The sequence below is a fragment of the Clupea harengus genome, chromosome 24, assembly GCF_900700415.2.
Source record: "Clupea harengus chromosome 24, Ch_v2.0.2, whole genome shotgun sequence".
In the NCBI taxonomy this organism is placed as follows: Eukaryota; Metazoa; Chordata; class Actinopteri; order Clupeiformes; family Clupeidae; genus Clupea; species Clupea harengus.
This window is the reverse complement of record NC_045175.1, coordinates 5,390,759-5,409,735: the sequence shown is the minus strand read 5'-3', so window position 1 is coordinate 5,409,735 and position 18,977 is coordinate 5,390,759. Positions and strand designations below refer to the sequence as shown.

General features: G+C 43.0%; 3 protein-coding genes across 11 annotated transcripts in view; 1 reads left to right on the top strand and 2 right to left on the bottom strand.

Annotated features, from left to right (window-relative positions):
• Positions 1-3,111: 3,111 nt before the first annotated feature.
• On the bottom strand, positions 3,112-9,061 carry crtac1a (cartilage acidic protein 1a). The gene is made up of 14 exons (XM_031562263.2): positions 8,954-9,061; positions 8,360-8,577; positions 7,883-8,079; positions 7,387-7,523; positions 6,943-7,099; positions 6,554-6,688; positions 6,276-6,412; positions 5,702-5,838; positions 5,294-5,376; positions 5,048-5,148; positions 4,622-4,790; positions 4,084-4,229; positions 3,600-3,642; positions 3,112-3,498 (listed from the first exon to the last, which is right to left on the bottom strand). Exons 2-14 carry the CDS (start codon positions 8,542-8,544, stop codon positions 3,488-3,490), a joined length of 1,638 nt encoding a protein of 545 aa, XP_031418123.1. The 5' UTR covers positions 8,545-8,577; positions 8,954-9,061; the 3' UTR covers positions 3,112-3,487.
• A 477-nt stretch (positions 9,062-9,538) lies between these two features.
• r3hcc1l (R3H domain and coiled-coil containing 1-like) lies at positions 9,539-14,250 on the top strand. Of its 2 annotated transcripts, none has more exons than XM_031562264.2 (7): positions 9,539-9,673; positions 10,276-10,884; positions 11,114-11,298; positions 12,009-12,079; positions 13,260-13,355; positions 13,646-13,786; positions 14,158-14,250. In XM_031562264.2, the coding sequence occupies exons 2-7, from the start codon at positions 10,291-10,293 to the stop codon at positions 14,208-14,210; spliced, it is 1,140 nt and encodes a 379-aa protein (XP_031418124.1). In that variant the 5' UTR covers positions 9,539-9,673; positions 10,276-10,290; the 3' UTR covers positions 14,211-14,250. The 2 variants fall into 2 exon arrangements, with proteins under 2 accessions (XP_031418124.1, XP_012672622.2); XM_012817168.3 differs by having other exon boundaries at positions 9,540-9,673; positions 10,273-10,884.
• Positions 14,251-17,203: 2,953 nt separating this feature from the next.
• pnpla6 (patatin-like phospholipase domain containing 6) overlaps positions 17,204-18,977 on the bottom strand; it is a 40,417-nt gene continuing 38,643 nt past the window's right edge. For all 8 annotated transcript variants that reach the window (XM_031562616.2, XM_042703638.1, XM_031562617.2 and 5 more), the window contains one exon: positions 17,204-18,293. In XM_031562616.2, the coding sequence (XP_031418476.1) occupies positions 18,204-18,293 (90 nt within the window). In that variant the 3' untranslated portion in view covers positions 17,204-18,203. The remainder of the gene's footprint in view (positions 18,294-18,977) is intronic.

Sequence of the window (18,977 nt, the reverse complement as noted above, 5' to 3'; positions counted from 1 at the left end):
ATTAAGTTCAAAGGAGATGAAGGACCTTTGTACGCCAACATCCGGCAGCACCAATCCCCCAAGCAGCGTGAGGACGTGGTGTATTCCTCCGTGAAGTTCTCTCGACCCAGTGCTGCCACCCAGTGGGTATTTTTGTGTACTACACCAGATCTAATACTGTTCAACACAAGCTTGGCAATGGCAATGTGCATTTTCAATGCCAGATGTGGAGAAATTCCACTGGATTCTGGAAGTGGGGGCTTAGCTAAGTAGAGTCAATCCAAGTTATATTGAAGATTGGATCAGGTCACAAACCACTCAGGGTTTAAAAGAGACTCTTAGCCTAGTAAAGTAATGAACCAAACCCAAAATGGAGCCTCTTCCTCTATAGAGGACCATGCAAGGTTCTGCTTCCTGACTATGCAACTTTCTATATTCCACAGTTTTGTCCACATAAACTCTGATGAAATGAAATAGAGCAAAACTAGGATTTCCAAAGAAAACGTTTCTTCCATCATAGCTCATGACTCCCCATAGCTTGCTGATTAACAGAAACAAACAGAACAGAAAAAAAGTCTTGTTTTCACTGAGCATTCTAAGAATATTATCCAGGTGAAATGTATTTGAATAATTGAATATATTTCATGACCAGTGAGCAGAGACAAGTGCTAACCTTTACTCTAACCGTATTTTGTTGATGACAGATCTGAGGACAGTTCTACAATCTACAGTACAGTGAACAGAGCCGGGGGGGCCTGAGCGCTCTTCTACGTCCTGCCAGAACCTGAGCACTGTTCTACGACCTGTCAGAACCTGAGCACTGTTCTACGTCCTGCCAGAACCTGAGCGCTGTTCTACGTCCTGCCAGAACCTGAGGGCTGTTCTACGTCCTGCCAGAACCTGAGCACTGTTCTACGACCTGTCAGAACCTGAGCACTGTTCTACGTCCTGCCAGAACCTGAGCACTGTTCTACGACCTGCCAGAACCTGACCAGTGGGCCTTTTCCTTCCTCACGTTGAGCAAAACAGTGAAAGTGACGTTAACTTTTCATCTTTGCCCATGGCATGTCTGTTCCTCTTTTGGATGACATCATTTTCTATGTGCGACATCTGACTGGTTGAGGTTTCTAACGTCAAGCTTGCAGCGTATTTAAGCTTCATTATCAGTTTTTTTTTTTTAAATCACTTCATAAGATTATTTATTGTAAAGGAATATCCTTCAACCTCTGTACATTTTTGGAGATATCTGTCAATATGCTTTAACAATCCAACTCAATATGCACATCTAAAGATGCTTAGTTCAACTGGAGTATGTGTTTGGTGGTGATGAACTGACCTGAGATAAAAAATAAACACATTACGGGATCTGATTTGTTATCTTTAATAACCAACAGTATAACGGAACTGATTTGTATCGTAACAAGAGAATGCCATACAATCATGAATAAATATACAGAAGAGGAGTATTAGATTGTACTAATGATCTTCATCACTGTATAAAGTAAAAATATTTCATGCTGCCCAACGTAGGAAGTGTCAGTGCAAGAATACAGAATATATGAGTTTGGCAGACATTTTATACATAAACTGCACTCATTGTGTGTTCAGTTACTACAATCACATGGGATCCATGCAGAATAGTTCATGACATGCAAATTCACTTACAATCGTTATTTAAACTACTAACCAGCCAGTTAAGTCTGCTGACCGACTCTCTCATACACACGCACACTCACACGCACACACACACGCACACACACACACACACAGACACACACGCACACACACACACACACACACACACACACACAGACACACAGACACACACACACACACACACACACAAACGCAAAAGCACAGGCACAGGCACAGGCACAGGCACAGGCACAGGCACAGGCACAGGCACAGGCACAGGCACAGGCACAGGCACAGGCACAGGCACAGGCACAGGCACAGGCACAGGCACAGGCACAGGCACATAGGTTTTCTTTCACATTTCATAAACTATATAATATAAGGCAACATGACTGAGGATTACACCTGCGAGCAGAACTGTAGACCTTCCACTTGTGTAACCATGGGAACAGTGTTCCATAAGGAAAGTCATGCTATCAGGAAAATAAGAAAAAAAGCCCTTAGTTGGAAATAGCCAGTCCTGAAAATAAGAAAAGAGGAGGAACATTATTGCCTCAGATAACTTAGAATAAAGATTTATAAACTCTTTCTTGTTGTCACTCAGTGTGGGCTTATAAACGGTCATCACCTTTAGGCATCTTACCCGTAGCCTGATGCTATCCAGAAGCCCATTCGTGTCGAGAGCCATTTTTTCCCTGTATGAACTCCAGACTCCTTGGGTAACGTGGTGTCAAAGGTCAACGTGATCTGAGCCCCAACGTCAGGGACCCAGCGGGCAACAAAAGTCCCAGCAGGGAGAGCTGAGGCTGAGGGGGGGATGTGCTCTTGTATCGGCCGGCCACAGCTACGGGACGGGAGGAATAGAGAAGGAAGAAGAAGCGGAAGAAGGAACAGACTTCAAGGATTATGAAAGAAGAGTTAAACAGAGAGAAGAACAGGTGAGAATCTCATGTAGGAGAAGGTATCAGGGAAGAGAATGAACAGAAAACACTGATAAGGTGTCTGGGTGTCTGTGTGTCTGTGTGTGAGAGTGTGTGTGTGTGTGTGTGTCTGGTTTTCTCACATGCTTATTCAGCTGGCATTCCAATGCCAAGCAGTTCTGATCTGAATATACTCCTACTCTTGAGATATCAGGACAGATCAGTTTGCGAGTCAGATTTGGATGGTCAAGCAGGCAGTGACCCCGAGCCCTAATTCTCGTGCGTGCCGCGGTGCCAGGTTGGCACTCTCCAGCGCCACTCACCCACACAAGCTCTGCCACCATCGGCAGACTTATACCCCTCGGCACATTTCTTCTTGGGCCTGCACACGTAGCCTCCATAGACATTGGTGCAGAGAGGGAGAGACTCTGGACACATTCGGGGCTTCTTTTTACACTCATTAAGGTCTGAGAGGGGTCAAAGGTCAGAGGTCAGTGGGTAAACAGGGACAGAGATATAAGAGAGAGGAGAAACATCTGTGTTGGCAGAATGAGACTGAAAACATCAGGGGGTTCGGTTTGTTTTGAAAAATAAAAACAAAGTTTATTGACAGAACGTCCACCACACATACAACTCAAAACATCCAACAGAAAACAGACTCATGCCCTCAAACAGCTCTTAAACCAGTGTGTGTGTGTGTGGAGAGTTAAGGCTTGTTAATAAAAAGGAATGACTGAAAAAAAACTAGTGCAAAATAAACTAAATAAATCTTTCAGTTCAGAGTAAACATTGCATCATCCCTGATTTTCTCCCAATAGGCACTTCTATTTGAAACATACATTAGGAAGAACATCAATGTAACAGCATCAAATACAACTGTGAAAAATATCTTCACATGGACATTCTACTGAATTGATTTAAAAACGTTAAAACCCATCCTCTTCCTTTGGTGCCTAGGTTCTACCTGTATGGGTGAGAATAAAAAGAAAGATGTTAGTAAATGGTTGACGACCATCAGATTTCTATTGCTTTAGTGTTGAATTGCTTTAGTGAAATAGATCGCACCTGTGCAGCGGCCATTTTTATTTAAAGTGAATCCGCTTCCACACTGAAAGGGAAAATGGAGGGATAACCAAAGATTAAAAAAGTTTACATTTAAAAAAAAAAAAAATCCACAGCAAAGAAAAGTAGATTCAATACAGCCTTACATCTACAATGATTGACCTAGGGACCCCATTTGGTAAACGCATGATTGGGACAATTAGACTTAGTACTGCCTACTGGCTGCAGTTACAGCTGTTTCTTCATCACGTTTCCATAAAAATGTTCAAGTATTTTCAAAAAAAGAGTTCTTGTGGGAGTAATTCATTATGTATTTAAATTGGAACCAACCAATTTACCCCCACACAGTACAATTAACACCAATTTAGCAATAACAAGTGCCCACAAATGGGAGACAGGGCACTTCTGACTGCTCCTGTGTGTGTGTGTGTGTGTATGTGCGTGTGCATGTGTATGTGTGTGTGTGTGTGTGTGTGTGTGTGTGTACCTGAGAATCTGATGTCAGCACAAACTGCTCCCCCTCTCTGGGGTAGGTGATCTCCAGGGAGGAGTTCATCTCACCCTCCTGCAGGGCTCTGGCCATGGACCGGCCATCTGGCCAATAGACTTCCACGCTGACGACCTCATCCCTGCCTGTGGACCAATCAGAGAGAAGTTGAGAGGTAATTATAAAAAAAACTACCAGCAGAATCCCTGAACTGAGGAACATGCTCTTCACGGTTCTAATCAAATGGACTTTTTGTCAAATTCAGCAAAGTTCTCCTCACGCAACTTTAGCTGTCCGTTATGTGTGTGCGCTTATAAAAAAACAAACAAACAGTGTTTGTGTTTGTAGACAGCTCTGTAAATGCCGTACACTGTTCCAGCCAATCAACACATTGCTTCAAGAGCACAGAATGGAAGGGTGTTATTGTGATTTGCTGTTCAGTTCAAATATCAATAACCTTTCACCAGAATCGCAGACTGTTACTTAAGTCCCAGGTTGTACTGTCTCTTTAAGCGGGTGTCAGTGCGTGCTTGCCTACCCAGGCCAAAGTGAGCCACCGGTTCCATCTGGCACAGGTAGCCAGATCCGCCGTCAATGATGCGCACGTGGGTCCCACTCTCCTTGGTATAGGCCACCACCTTGGCCCCGCGGGCGAAGGCGCCGTGCCGCGTGCGAGGAACGACTCGCAGCCAGTTGTTGGAAGACCCCTTGGGAAGAGGAACAAATTCAGCTGTGCTCCAAAACACACACTACTGCTGTATATGATCTTAGGAAAACCTTTTAAAAAAATGACTTTAATATCTGAAATTGAACCTTAAGGATAATAAAAGATTATATTACTCAAGCAGACAAATAAATTACAGCTATTACTGATCCTTAGTTAGATGTCTGTAATTATATTAGTATTATACATTAATAATTCCTAGTTATTATTGATAAGTCTATTAATATTAAAATGAAAGACCTGGTTAACTTTGAAGACAGATATGGGCTGCACTGCACTCTCGCCATGAGCAACCAGCAGGTCCAGCATCCCATCACCATCAAAGTCAGTTATCGTGGCACCTGTCAATCAAAGTGTAATTATGAACCCAAGAGGAAGATGCAACTCAACAGTGACTAATTGGTAAGTGTTTTAAAATACGAGTGTATGAAGATGACGTGACGCGACGTGATGTGATCCTGTATGTGCCCTGGCGGTCGTGCTCACCTGTTCCACGACCCTGAGGTTCGGCAGCATCACCGACATTCAGTTCCTCAATCTTAGGATCAGAGTTTGCTCTCCTGCTCACTCTGTGAAGCAAAGGGATGAAATATTACACATGGAAAGCAGCTTCCAGCATCCTAATCATACATACTGTACAGTCCTCTTGCAGTTTGCGTTAAATGTCTTGTTGGTTACTTTGGAATGTGTGCAACACATAAACAACACTAAAACACTGCAACTCTGGATGTTATGATGGCTGGTAGTCTTGGCTGGTAGTCTTTATTTATTTTTAGGCGGTACTGACTTTACTTTACTTTGCATGGGCAAAATAAATAGAAACAATGCATCATTGACGCTGTGCTAGTTGTCTGAATCGTGTTTTGGTTCAACTTTGACATCCGAAGCTAAGACCTGAAGATTCTGTTGGGGGAGTCGCCTCTGTAGGCAATGTTGTTGAAAAAGACCTCCAGCTCCTTGTCGTTGTCGAAATCAGCAGCGATGACGGTGCGTATTGGAGAGGGAGAGGCAAAAGCCTGCGTGGCAATATTCTGTGGAAAACAGAGGAGAAACAGGACGTTTAAAGTCATAGACTAAAACTAGATACATCAGTTTTTTGAGTTTGATACGTTTTCCCCTTGTATGGGCCTGTTTCTAGGCTACTAGAAGTTTGAAATGTAAAGCACATTATAGTGTAGTCTATTAAGCACATAAATACATAAATATCTTCCATTTGTCAGACATTTATATACACAAATGACACAAGTGTCCCCAGGGCAGCTGTGGCTACTGAGGTAGCTTACCACCACCGGTATGACTGTGTGTGTATGACTACTGGACTCTGGACTCTGTAAAGCGACTTCGGGTATATAGAGAAGCGCTCTATAAAATTGAATTGATTGATTGATTGATACTGCATTTTTGAGACAGTACGAATTCACATACAAAAACCCAATAAAAATCCTTATTGTGAGGATTCCCGTCTTACCCTAAACTTCTGGTTGGTTCCCTGTAGATAGAGGCGGTGAGGACCGTTCCAGTTGCCATAGACGATGTCTGTCTTGCCGTCCCCGTTGAAGTCAGCCAAGGCAACCCCTCTGCCATGCTGGTGACTGTCTTCTACACCTGTGGACAACCACCCCACACACAGGAAGGTATTCCACCAGTCGAATGAACCCATGGAGATATATGCTTGAAGGATATCAGAGTATAACACTTTTCAAAAACGTTTTCACATACAGCTAAGTTCCTGTGTTAGGCACTCACCAGCTTTTTTGGCCATGTCAGTAAATGTTCCGTCCCCATTGTTCCGGAACAAGAAGTTGGGACCATTCTCATTGTCACAGAAGACATCGGATCTGCTCTCACTTATGATTGGCCCAACCACAACACCACGCCCACCTGGATATTAAGGGTAGACGTAAGTTACAGTTTGTATAATGAAGTTCACTCTCTTCAATAATGCAAGATTAGGTAAGGTTGACTTTGAAGAATCAACCATTTCTCTGCCAGGTCAGATCAACTCTTGCGTATTTGCTCTTTATCACACTGGTGATGATGTATGAGCTAACCCTCTCACATGTGTGTTTGTTGACCCATAACCCTCTCACCTGTGTGTTTTTCACTGGTGATGATGTGCGAGCTAACCCTCTCACCTGTGTGTTTGTTGACCCCCGCCTGAGCGGCCACATCTGCCAGGGCGATGATGCCTTTGCTGAGGTCACTGGCGGCCTCATCCATCTCAATCAGTGCATGTGGGCCAACGTTACCACTGGCGTAGTTAGCCACATACACAGAGTAGCGTCCCGTACCCTGCAATCATGAACACGAAGACATTTAATTAATTTGTCAACTGCAGTGTAATTTCCTTATATAGAGAAATCGCTCAATGCCAACAATGTACAATTTTCTTTTCTTTTCAATTCTTTCAAATAATAGCATACATGACTGAATCAAATATGAAGAATAGTGTAATTAACCAGCTTTCTAATGTCACTACTGACTGACTTCTTTCTTCAATTTCTATGCACACATTGTGGTCTGACCGAGCTGAAGAAATTGTGGTGGATTGATAACTGGTCGGCTAATGGTTTGTCTACCTTTCTGTCCACACACGCCACGGATCTTCCCGCCATCTTGTTGGCCACACCTCTGCGCTGGTTGAGGTCATCACTCAGGAGGTCCTCGAAGCGGCCGTTACGGAACTTGAAGAGCTTGTCGGAGTAGGTCGCCCGTCCTTCATAAGGAACATCCAATGTTTTTTTTTTTCATGCATTTGGTGTCACAACAGAGGTGCGACAACCACTAACTCTCTCTATGATTGACCTGCAATTATTCTTCAACATATGAATAGTGCATGTTCCAAAGTGAGACTACAAGACATGTTCAAACCTCTTGACTAAGATACGTTTTGTTATAGTTACTTTTTAACACCTTCATACACAGATTACAACCGTTAGATTAAAAAAAAAAAAAAATGACTTGATGCCCTTGAAATTCACTTTGTTCAAATGGTTTGTGCCTTTAATATATATTCTCTAAATGCAAGTACATGGCAATGGATGTGTCCACTCCATGGGGCATAGGGGTGTGTACCTGAATAAGCATTGTTGGTGTTGAGGAAGTAGATTTCTTCTCTTCCATCCCCGTCCACATCGCATGCAGTCACACCAATGGCATTGCCCAGAGGGTCTCTCAGGGCATAGAAAGGAGAGCTGCTGTCATCAACTGCGATGTTCACGAGTTTCTTCTGGCTGCGATCATACTTCAGTACAAGGTTGGGGCCGTTGTATCTGTATACGAGCAGTAAAGAGAAAGGGATGTGTTGGCATAGCATTCACTTGAATATATTCGTACAAAAATAAACTACATTTGAACTGTTTTTTTTTTTTCATGTTTGTTGTCTGCATCAATATGCCAAATAAAATTCCTGGTTATTGTAAACTTACTTGGCAATAAAAACAATTATGATTATGATTATGAACTTAGAATAAGATTGTTGATACTTGCATCTTTCAGCAAGGCTAATGCTGTTTCAATGCATCTCACATGGCTCAAACACAATAAACATACCCAGCAACCACCACCTCGAGGTCTCCATCACCATCCACATCTGTTACTGCCATCCCATAATTTAGCTGGGTCGGGTTATGGAACGCATCAGGGGGCAGGACTGTCTCCGTGACTACAGAGAACATGGACTGTGCCTGGGACAGACCATAGCTCAAACAAAAAAGGCACAACCAGAGGGTCTGCATCCTCTTAATCTGTTCAAGCAACAGTCTTTGAGGCTGTGGGAATAACATGTTATATTTTTACATTGTTTATAATTCACAACAAATGACAAAATTTACATCAGTACAAAAACATTCAAAATGTTCTTCATCATTGGCACAGACTGAAGTTATGTTTGCAGGTAATATATTGCATGCGAAATTGGTTGCAATCGACAGAAAATAGTCATCGTGGGCAATAATAAAATAGGCAAACATTCCCTGCTGTCAGATGCCCATGTTTTCAAAATAGCATACTACAAAATGCACATTGGAGTGTGCAAAGATTGCACACCGTTTTAGTTCTATGCATGCATCTGGCTATGCAATGATAATGGATTTAAATGGTTCGCTACAAATATTATAACTAAATAAATCTCTTAAGTCTACTTACCTCGACAGACTAGGAATGTTTCTCTCGGAGCGTGAAACTCCCTTACATTTAAAGCGACAAACTCAACCGCTTGCACAACGAGCAATATAAAGGTTTACGCAAGTGGTTGTGTAAGGAAATGGCCAATCACAGAGAACATAATTGAATATTTTACACGTTTAACCAATGAACATTTAAGCAGCGTAGAAAGGGGTGTGAGTAGTGCGGCAACCCAAGGATTTGTTTTGCATATCAGCACTACACGTGACCAAAGAAACACCTTTTGGAGAGTATGTAGGCTATTTATTTTTTAAATGGCTCGATAATGACCAAGCGGTTGGAATAAAATAGAAAATGGTAAGCCTAATTCAGGCTACACGAATAAAAGACTTCTGTCCATCAGAAAAACAGGCGCACGATTTCTTCAAATCTATCCAGCGGAGGGGTTACCCAGTCATATTGACATAGCGTTCTTTAACATTGAGATATTTCAATGTAATGCATTATACTAGTAATTATATTGAAAATGTACAGGCCTATAAGCAACTGGTCGTGAGGATAAGCAACCGGTTGTTGAATTACTGTGATTCCCAGAACGCAACGCGATTTGATGACGTATGAACAGAATTCTGTTTCCAAACCAAACATCCGGCTGTGTATGTCAGCCCTGAAACGAGTCTCTCTGTAAATAATCATTCATTTTTCTGTGTTCACCGTTGCGTAGCCGAAATCTACTTAAAGGTATACATTTATTGTATCATTATTCTACTGTACGCTAGATATTGTGCGATTAGTTATCGTCAGAGTTATGTTATGTACTGCTCGGTATGACTAGCTAAGCTACTCCGCTATTTTGGGATTTTACGTTAGCCAGTTAGCCATTCAACTTCACTAGCTATTAACTTAATAGGCTAATAGCCTCTTAAGTTCTGTGTGAGCCTTTGTTATTTTTCTTTGCACTCCGCTATGTTTCTACCTTACTGCCATGGACGGTTGTGATCATACATTTGGGATGTTGTCATAATCGTAGCAAGAGAGTTCGCTGTTTACAGTAAATACAAGCTGGTTAGGTTTCTGACTTTAGCCAGAGTCCTTTTAACGTCTTCGTTTTAACACGCCAGAGTTAGCAAGACCGCTAGTTAACTTACAGTTGGCTAGATTGGCTAATGCAAAACGTGCAAGCCAATGACTGTCATTGGTGCAAGCCGAAACATTCTCCTAATGGCCTGTGAACACTGTTCTTAAACCAGAAAAAAACGAGTTTTATAAGCCACATATTTCTCTTTGCACAGCTGCTCACTGCACCTGTGTCAATCAACCTTCTCTTCGGTTCTATTCAGCAGGTAACTTCGCTGGCTATGGCTGATCACCAGCAGGAACAGCAAGGAGACTGTAAACCTTCAGGGCCACCACGCCCCACCAAAAAGCCAGACCAGGTTCTCTATGTCCCCAAAGGGCAGAAGGAGGGTGGTGGGCAGGAGGGGGATGCTCAGGTGCCCAACCCCAACTCCAAGAAGCCCCATACAGACAAGAAGGGTAAGCCCAGGCCTCGGTACACAGACAAGGCCTGGAAGAATAATGCCAAGAACAAGAAAGACAAAAGCGGAGGCAAACCAAAGATGGACGAGTCACCCCTAGGTCACGGAGACTCAGGTGTGGCTGTCGCGAACGGAGACGGTAACGGTAGTGAGAAAGAACGAGTGAACGTGGAAGAAGAGGGAAAGGAGCCGCAGCAGACGACGGGGGAGCAGAGCGACTCACAGACGGCTTCAAGTGAGAGCAGTCATGGTGGAATCCCCAGTGACATCGCTGGGCTGTCCGACCGGTTGACGATCTCTGACCCCAAAGCTTCAGACGAGGACCAGGAGGAGGAGAAGGATGAAGAGCAGGACAGCTGGGACACTCTGTTCAATGACGACGGGGAATCCCTGGATCCTCATCTGCTAGAGGAGGTATTTGCTGCAGTGTCTCTCATTTGTGCTTTTGAAGATGAAGTTAGTGGCCAAACTCTGCCCATCTGGGCTGCATGATTATAGCAGTAAAGCATTCAGTGATGGCATGGTGCATCACACAGCCTAGCTGTACTGGATATGGCATAGATAAGGAAAAATACCATTATGGTGAAATTAGTCAATTCCAACATGACCTCAAAATATCCCGCTCTACGTCTTCCTGTTGTAGGTTGCTGAGAAGTCGGGGCGTAAGAAAAAGTCCATGCAAGAGCCGCAGGTCAACTCCTATAACTGGACGCCAGAGAGCGAAGACATCGAGCTCAGGGACGATGAGCTCTCGAACATAGTAGAGATCTTCGACTTTCCGACCGAATTCAAAACCGAGGACCTGATCCTCGCTTTCCACTCCTACCAGTAAGTCCCATACGTTTTCCTTCCCCTGTAATAAGCTAACTCAAGGCAAGTGACTGACTGACTGACTGATTTATTTTGTTCCTTTCGCCCTTCTCCTGACTTCAAACCCATTGCATTTCACAAGCAGAGACAACAGTCCCTCTTTAGCCAACTCCAAATGCTGAGTGACATGTTTTACTAAGTTTTATCAATGAAATGTTGACCGGGGAAAAACATTTCCTTTTGCCGACATCCCTGAACTGCAGAGAATGCCTAGTCTTTTCCCAGAATGCTGCTCAGTTTAGGTCTGGGCCTCAGCATCACTTAAAGCAGCAATAAGGAGTTCTGTTCCTAAACTAGCACGCTAACTACCTAAAAGCTAACTACCTAAAAGGCATTCAAAACGTTGCAAACACTACCAACAGCCCAGTTGACACTGATTGAAGCTTGTCCTTCTGTGAAAGCTTTTCTTCCATTATTTCAGGGTGTTCCAGCCCGGAACACAGAACTACATAGGGCATATCCTGGATGGCTAGTGGGAAAGACACTGGTGTTTATCTGTCCTTCAAATGACCATATGCTATCAAAATTAATTTGAGGATGGTACCAAAACTAGTTGCCTATAAAACCATGTGATAAAAAAACCCATATAAAAACAGTGTCAAATTGTTGCATAGTGTTACTTAAAAGCTTCTCTGAATAGGTTGTGCTGTTGCATGTTTTGTCTCCAGACAGAAGGGGTTTGACGTTCAGTGGGTGGATGACAAGCATGCTTTGGGCCTCTTCTCCAGTCCCATAGCAGGTAAGAACCGAGGCAGAACCTTCTAGCATACACTACTATACTGCACCATTAAAGATAAGTGCGCTTAGAAGTTTAATGCATTTTGTTTTTGTTAAAACATCATGTCAATTCTAAGGTGAGTTTTCTAACCTTCTAATATCCAAAAATTGTAATTAAAATATATTTATAGGAGTGTGATCCAAATTGCACAGACCTACTCAAAACGACCCACTCACAAAGATTAGCTATATAAAGCGCTTAGTTAAACGTAACACTACCCACACGACCCCCCTTTGGCTTGTCTGTAGTTCTCAGGTAGTGTGAAGACCGTCGGCATGTGTGTATTGTGGGTTTGGTTTTATATAGCAAGTCCTGTTCTGTAATGTGAGTGGTACATAGGCTGACAAGTTGGGGCCCACTTTTTAGACGTCTTAATTGCCTTTTGGAGCCTTGCTTGTGTTCTTGCTTGGCATCTCTCTGGCAGCCTTTTACCCCTCTTCCATAGTGATTGTTTGTCGTTTAAAATATTCCGTCATGTTGGGGGGGGGCCAACAGTCTGTAATCGCTGACAATGAGTCAGACCTCATCTTTATGTCAGTTAGTCACACAATGGGAAAAGTCCCATTGACAGTTTACATTCATTATACGCCATGTATTTTCTAAAACAGATTGCAAAACTCCTGAGGTAGTCACAGTAAGCGCTACTTTTCACTGGGTTATATTTGTTAATGGCAGGGTCATCTAAGAGTTTACGAACAACATTTTCATAGGAAAAAGAACTGAACATATAAGTGTATGTATGAATAAGGCAAGGAAATAGAAACAATCTCCACTCTTTCAAAAACACATTCAGGCAAGATCCATGTGTGCTTGTGACTATCAGGTATGTCCCTGTATAGAAATAGAGTCTGTCAAATAAGACCTGACTTTGAGGGCACACTAGTATACAGCAAACTCTCTGTGATGTATTTGTTTGATTGATTGATTGGTTATACTCAAAACAACTCATATTCACTCAAACACATTCTGGCAAAATGTGTGCATCTGGATCAGTGATTCCTTGTATAAAAGTAATGTGGCTAAACTATTCCATCAGGCATTCCATGTATGGAGACACCCATTCTGAGGAAACACCAGACCATAATTTTCAATGTCCATCAAACTGTCAGTGACTTGTTTTCTTCCTTTGCTCGCTCGTTAGCTCGGGATGCCCTTTCGACGCCACACCCGCTGCTGAAGGTGAGGCCCCTCTCCAAAGCCTCAGCCGCCACCAAAGCCAAAGCCCGCAGCTGCTCAGGTAATGTCTACGTTCACGAGACGCTTTTATGCAAAGTAAGCTTGGTGTTGATGCCAATTGCTTTGAGGGGAAATTACTGTAGTTTTATCGCGCCGTTCGGTTTGTACTTGGCATCCCTACCTTGCTCTGCCCTATCTGCGATCGCGCAAACAGCTTTGTATATTTAGTTTTAGTTCCATGGGGATTCTAATCCCACATAGTTCCTGAAGTTCCAGTTCCTCCCCCCCCCCCCCTCTCGCTGGCTTTACATACATCTACAATTTACATCCTCTTCCCCTCTCCATGCCCAGACTACCTCCTGCCTGCTAAGGAGCGCCCCGCGACGAGCGCCGTCCTGGCGCGGAGGTTGGTGATGGGGGCGCTGGGCGTGAAAAGCCCCCAGAGCAAAGAGGACCGCGAGGCTGAGAGGAAGAAGCTGACGGTTGCCAGAGGTGAGGACCGCAGTAACAGATTCTACCACATGTTAAACTCATGTTTAAACTACATGTTATAGATCTGAAATAAAACGAACTAGTTATCTTAGTCTGAATCAGATTAATTTTGTTACTTATACCTTAATTACTTTGATTGAATTAGTTACTCTAGTGTAGTTAGTAGTAGTTGTCTGTGTTTTTTCGACTCTGGCTGTAGGATAGAGCCGTAAAAGTACGACAGGCTTCATTCTTTTTTTTTTTTACATAGAAAATGAGCGCAGACCTCTAAATGTGGGCCTCTTAACTTTCACTGGGCCACATGAGGGTAAAAAGGAACAATGTCTCCTCGTTTCAGTCATTCAGCATTGGTTGTTTCTTCCTCCTTCCAGACCAAAAGCGTTTAGCGGCAAAACAGAGGGAGGACGCCTGGGAAGGGAAGTGACGTGATGTGACATGGTCGGAGTCCCCAGCTCTCTCTCTCTCCCTCATCCACCCTTTCCTCAGAACCCCCCCCCCCCCCAGCTGCCCAAACCATGCCAGGTTCTGCAGAGGGCGAGCTGGTGAGATGGGCACAGACGCCTCCATCTCTTCACAAACTGAAGGGATTTAACGCCATCTTCTCTCGTGACGCAAGACACGTTTTTTGAAATCCAGTGGTCCAGTGATGTTTCACAGGGTGTTTTTTATTTTATTTTATTTTTTGTTAGCTTGTATGATTTAAATGTAAACATTTAGTTCTTCCTCCACTCTACATTCCAAGGCTGAGAACAGGTCTACGGCTGATGATGCTTTTGAAGAGGTGGAGGAAATGTTATTCTTAGAAATGTGTTTCTTCGTGAATTTCCCTATAACCTGTAATATGCTTTGGTAACGTGTATCTACTTATGAACTGCTGGGTGGTACTAATGCTGCCTGTATGAAAGTCGTATTTTTAATTTTTTTTTCCTTTGTTTGCACAAATTTAACATTTGTCATGTTGACAAGGGCTACAATTCAGGTTCATTTGGGCTGTTGTGCCCATCGTTTGTGTGTGTGTGAGAGAGTATGTTATTAATATTTTGACAGTGACACAAACGGTATTCAGGTTTCAAGTAGACATCAATTGTATCAAGATCCGTGATTATGTTAAATGCAAACAATACCATTGAATCCTAAGAGTCAGTCACAAACATGAATCACGTTTTTGGTGGGAAGGTAACAACTCTCATTTTTTAGAAAGTCCAGTCATTAGTACCAAACAGCAGGTGTAGACTAATAGTGTTGAGGGAGGAGACCTACTTAGTAAAGTAGTACTGTAAGAACCAGGGGGCAGCTAACACTGATCCGTTATATTTTTGTAGTACCTGTGCTAAGTGTATTACTTCTTTAGTAACAGCTCTGTTGTACTTGGTGGTATGCATGTTTTTTGTTTTTAAATGTCTACAGGTATTTTTTTTTAAATTTAGTTTATTTTTTAAATTTGATATTCAAGAGTGTAGTAAACGTCAAAGCACTCTTTTTTTAACAGGAAGTAAATTTACGGTTGAAAATGCCACACCAAAAAATACTTTTTTTTTTTTTCTCAGCAAATTTCTGTGTTTGCCTAAAGGGAGTTAAATAAAATGCAAACCCCAGGATAATGTTTTTGTCTTTTTTTCCTTTTGGTCCCTTTCTTTTTCAAAGACACTGTAGTTTGATATGATTCAAATCTATATTATTGCTCTGACTTATTAAGTGATAAGTTTAATGCCAAGTCCAGTGAAATAAAAATGGATGAACACAAAATGGTGACATATTACGCTAGGTAAACGTGCCACCCCGAGTTGACACTGCTTATCAATCGTCATACCTGAACTTTGACTCAGCAAAATAGTTTTTTTGCCAACAATCGAGGTCACCTTGCTAAATTAAGGCTTTGGACGTTGGATGGCTTAAGGTAAAAGGCAGAGTCTGTAACACAGTACTGATAACTAAAAGAAAGCCAGGCATCCCAATAAGCAGTATGGTCCCGTCATCTCTAATGTCACTGACCTCTCCATTTCCCCCATCATCAGGAAGACGCCTAAACAGCCCCAGAAGGTCGTCTCTTCCTCAACTTAGAGCGTTCTGCAGTGGAAACCCCACCACCGTCCATGGACGTCACTGTAGCATTTCTGACCATCTCGATTGACAAGTTAATACTCACAGTCTTCGGGTTGATTTTTAGATTGATTTATTATTTATCATTTCATTTTTTTCTAAATACTTTAAATTCAGTTCCTCAACATGAAATGGCAGCTCTGACTCAACATTCCTGTTTCACAATAATAATAATAATAATAATAATAATAACAACCCTTCATTAATTATCATGGGTGAGAAAAAAGAAAAGCAATGCTAAATGAAAACAATGATACATTTCTACAGCCCCCTTATATTCACATCCACATGGCCCTTGCCATATGGAGATTATTTTCCAGTGTTAAAAAAAAATGTATAGTACAAAAAAGCCAGTGGTAAAAACAAATAAATAAAAACAAAATGAATTGGCATCCCACTCCCATCGCATACAGCATTATCATACCAAAGTAGCAAATCCATTTTTTTCAGACCGGAATAATGCGGCCTGTGTTAAGCGTTGAGTTCGCATAATAGACTTTGTAAATAGTAATTTACATATATTTCATACAGTGTCTACACAAGACTGCCATTAAGAGGACCATTACTCCGTCCTCTTGACATAATTAGTTCTTAAAGTCGTTCGGAAGGGGATTAACCTATGCAGTCCTATAGAAATGTAACGAGTCTGGGCCCCCAGGACTCCAGGTCCCGAGTCCACTCACAACGCTCCGTTGTGGGCATGTGCAATTCCAATAAAAAGGCGTCCTCCCTTTCTGGAGGGATTAAAAGCAGGGTTGCCATCAAGGCCGAACACAAAACTTGAGAAACAAAAACACAATGTTGGCAGATCAGGATGTACAGAGCACACACACACACACACACACACACACACACACACACACACACACACACACACACACACACACACACACACACACACACACACACACACACACACACACACACACACACACACACACACACACACACACACACACACACACACACACACTTGATCAAACAAAGACAAATAATAGCACAAATTAAAAGCACTGGAAATGTTTTTTCTAAAAGGGTCCACAGTTCAGCACCTTCACACCTCTCCTAAGAAATCTCTCTACAGGATGTCAAACACACATAACATGCACGAAACCTAACAATCCCATAAGTGTGCTCGTGCACACACACACACACACACACACACACACACACACACGCACACACGATATGGCCACATCCTGTTTCTCTCCGTCACTCCCTACATTCTACTTCAGACTCCTTACAATCCCTCCCCGTCTTTTTTTTTTTTTCACCCCTACGTCCTAGACTCGTTACCTCGTTCCCTACCCTCTTGTATCTCCCCTACATTTCCACCGTGTTCCAAACCTCGACCCACAAAATATCTCCCTTCAAACAGTATTTCTCCAACCCTACTTCTGAATCTCCATTTAAAAGTCGTCCCCTACTTCAAATACTACATATCCTACCTGTAGCCCTCTACATCCCCTTCATTGCACTGATCTGCAAGTGGACAATCTGATTCCCTCCCTACGTTTCCTTTTCCACGGTCTCTCCTTTAGCAAGGCGTCACTGCATACGTTTACTGTACGTCAGGTGACCACAACATTTTTCAATACTTTCAATGCCCTTTCATCACACTGGCCAGTTGAAACGAATCATTAAGGGTGTAATCGTTATATTTTTTTGAACGGTTTCCCACATTATTCCAAAACGTATCACTCACAGTATGGCAAATAAATTAAGATCACATACAGACGGAACAACTTTTGTTCTCACACACACACACACACACACACACACACACACCTTCCTCCACACTCCCCTCACAAGTGTAGATATAATAACTCATATCTTGCAATTATATTGTTTTAGTACACATTGTTTTTCAGCTGCTTCCTGGGAAGTTTCTGAGGAAATCATTAGGAAAACCGGTGGTGGGAGAAGGTTTAATAAATTAATGATTAGTGATTAATGATTAGTGTTTATTTATTGGACAACGGCGTCATCAGACATCAGTTTGTCTGCAGTCGTGCTGGGTGGGGCAAGCTAAGTGGAGACAAGAGAGAACAGACACACACACACACACACACAGACACACACACAGACACACACACACACGGTTTCCCTCAATTCAATAGGTCCTAGAGTCCGTGCTCCATTCACCCCAAGGGCGGGGGGCGGGGGGCTTGTATCTTTGGTTCTCCTCTGCTTTTGTGTCTCCAAGGGAGGCTGCTCTTCCAAGGTGTTTGTGTGAGTGGGGGGAGGTCAAGCCTTTTCCCTCTCACTCCGACCCCTCATCTCTGACCTTTCAGTACCTGGGGTAGGTCGGGTGACGTCAGCAGTCTGAAACCTCGGAGCAGGTGTTGGAATCGCCAGGGGTTTTCCGGCGCTGGCGGACGGACTTCTCCTCGTCCTGGGACACATCCTGCGCCAAGGAGATGGAGGACAGCTGTTAGTCAGTGCTCATGTGGCTATTTGAAGGGGTTTGAATAGGCATGAAGGTGTTCTAACTGTTCTAAGTGGTACAATTTACTATGCACTTCAAACATGGCCACCAGCTATACATAACTCCCACATGGCTGAAATTCCATTATGGATTATGATTTATGACATGTACCCAACTAGACGACTCATGAAGGTTCCAGACCTTGGAGCAACACTTAGGGGCCGTCCACACGGAACCTGGATTGCCTGAATCCGGAAGGAAAATGTTGTCGGATCTGCCTTCCGTCCTTACGAACCCGGCGGATTGGGTCCCTGAATCCGCAACCTTTTGAATCCTGTCTCCAGAGTGGAAAGATTCGAACCAGCCAGTGGATCCGTGTTCGTGTGGACGCCGGATCCGCACATTTTCTAACCCGATGACGCAATTGCCCTACGCGAACGCCCCACGCCCTGCCTCCCAACCTCAGCCTGAACCCTTATGAAACCCTGCTGCGTCACTTCATAACAGCAACAACAAAAACAAAATCGATGTTGTTAAGAAGCTGGTTAGGAAAGGGATGCCATTAACAAGCCACACTTTAATCCATCACTGTTTAATCTATTTGCATCCGACCATAGTTCAAAACCGTTTTTTAAAAGTGTCAGCAATAGCCTATATGAGCAA

What these genes read in the sequence shown, in the direction of transcription:
- r3hcc1l (XM_031562264.2), top strand. Translation starts at nt 10,291, where the DNA reads ATGGCTGATCACCAGCAGGAACAGCAAGGAGACTGTAAACCTTCAGGG. An exon ending in CTTCTCCAGTCCCATAGCAG is followed by an intron (nt 12,080 to 13,259) that starts GTAAGAACCGAG and finishes CTCGCTCGTTAG; the next exon opens with CTCGGGATGCCCTTTCGACG. An exon ending in GAAGCTGACGGTTGCCAGAG is followed by an intron (nt 13,787 to 14,157) that starts GTGAGGACCGCA and finishes TCCTCCTTCCAG; the next exon opens with ACCAAAAGCGTTTAGCGGCA.
- crtac1a (XM_031562263.2), bottom strand. Translation starts at nt 8,544, where the DNA reads ATGCAGACCCTCTGGTTGTGCCTTTTTTGTTTGAGCTATGGTCTGTCC. An exon ending in GGGGGTCAACAAACACACAG is followed by an intron (nt 6,689 to 6,942) that starts GTGAGAGGGTTA and finishes CTTAATATCCAG; the next exon opens with GTGGGCGTGGTGTTGTGGTT. An exon ending in GGTGGCTCACTTTGGCCTGG is followed by an intron (nt 4,230 to 4,621) that starts GTAGGCAAGCAC and finishes ATTGGTCCACAG; the next exon opens with GCAGGGATGAGGTCGTCAGC.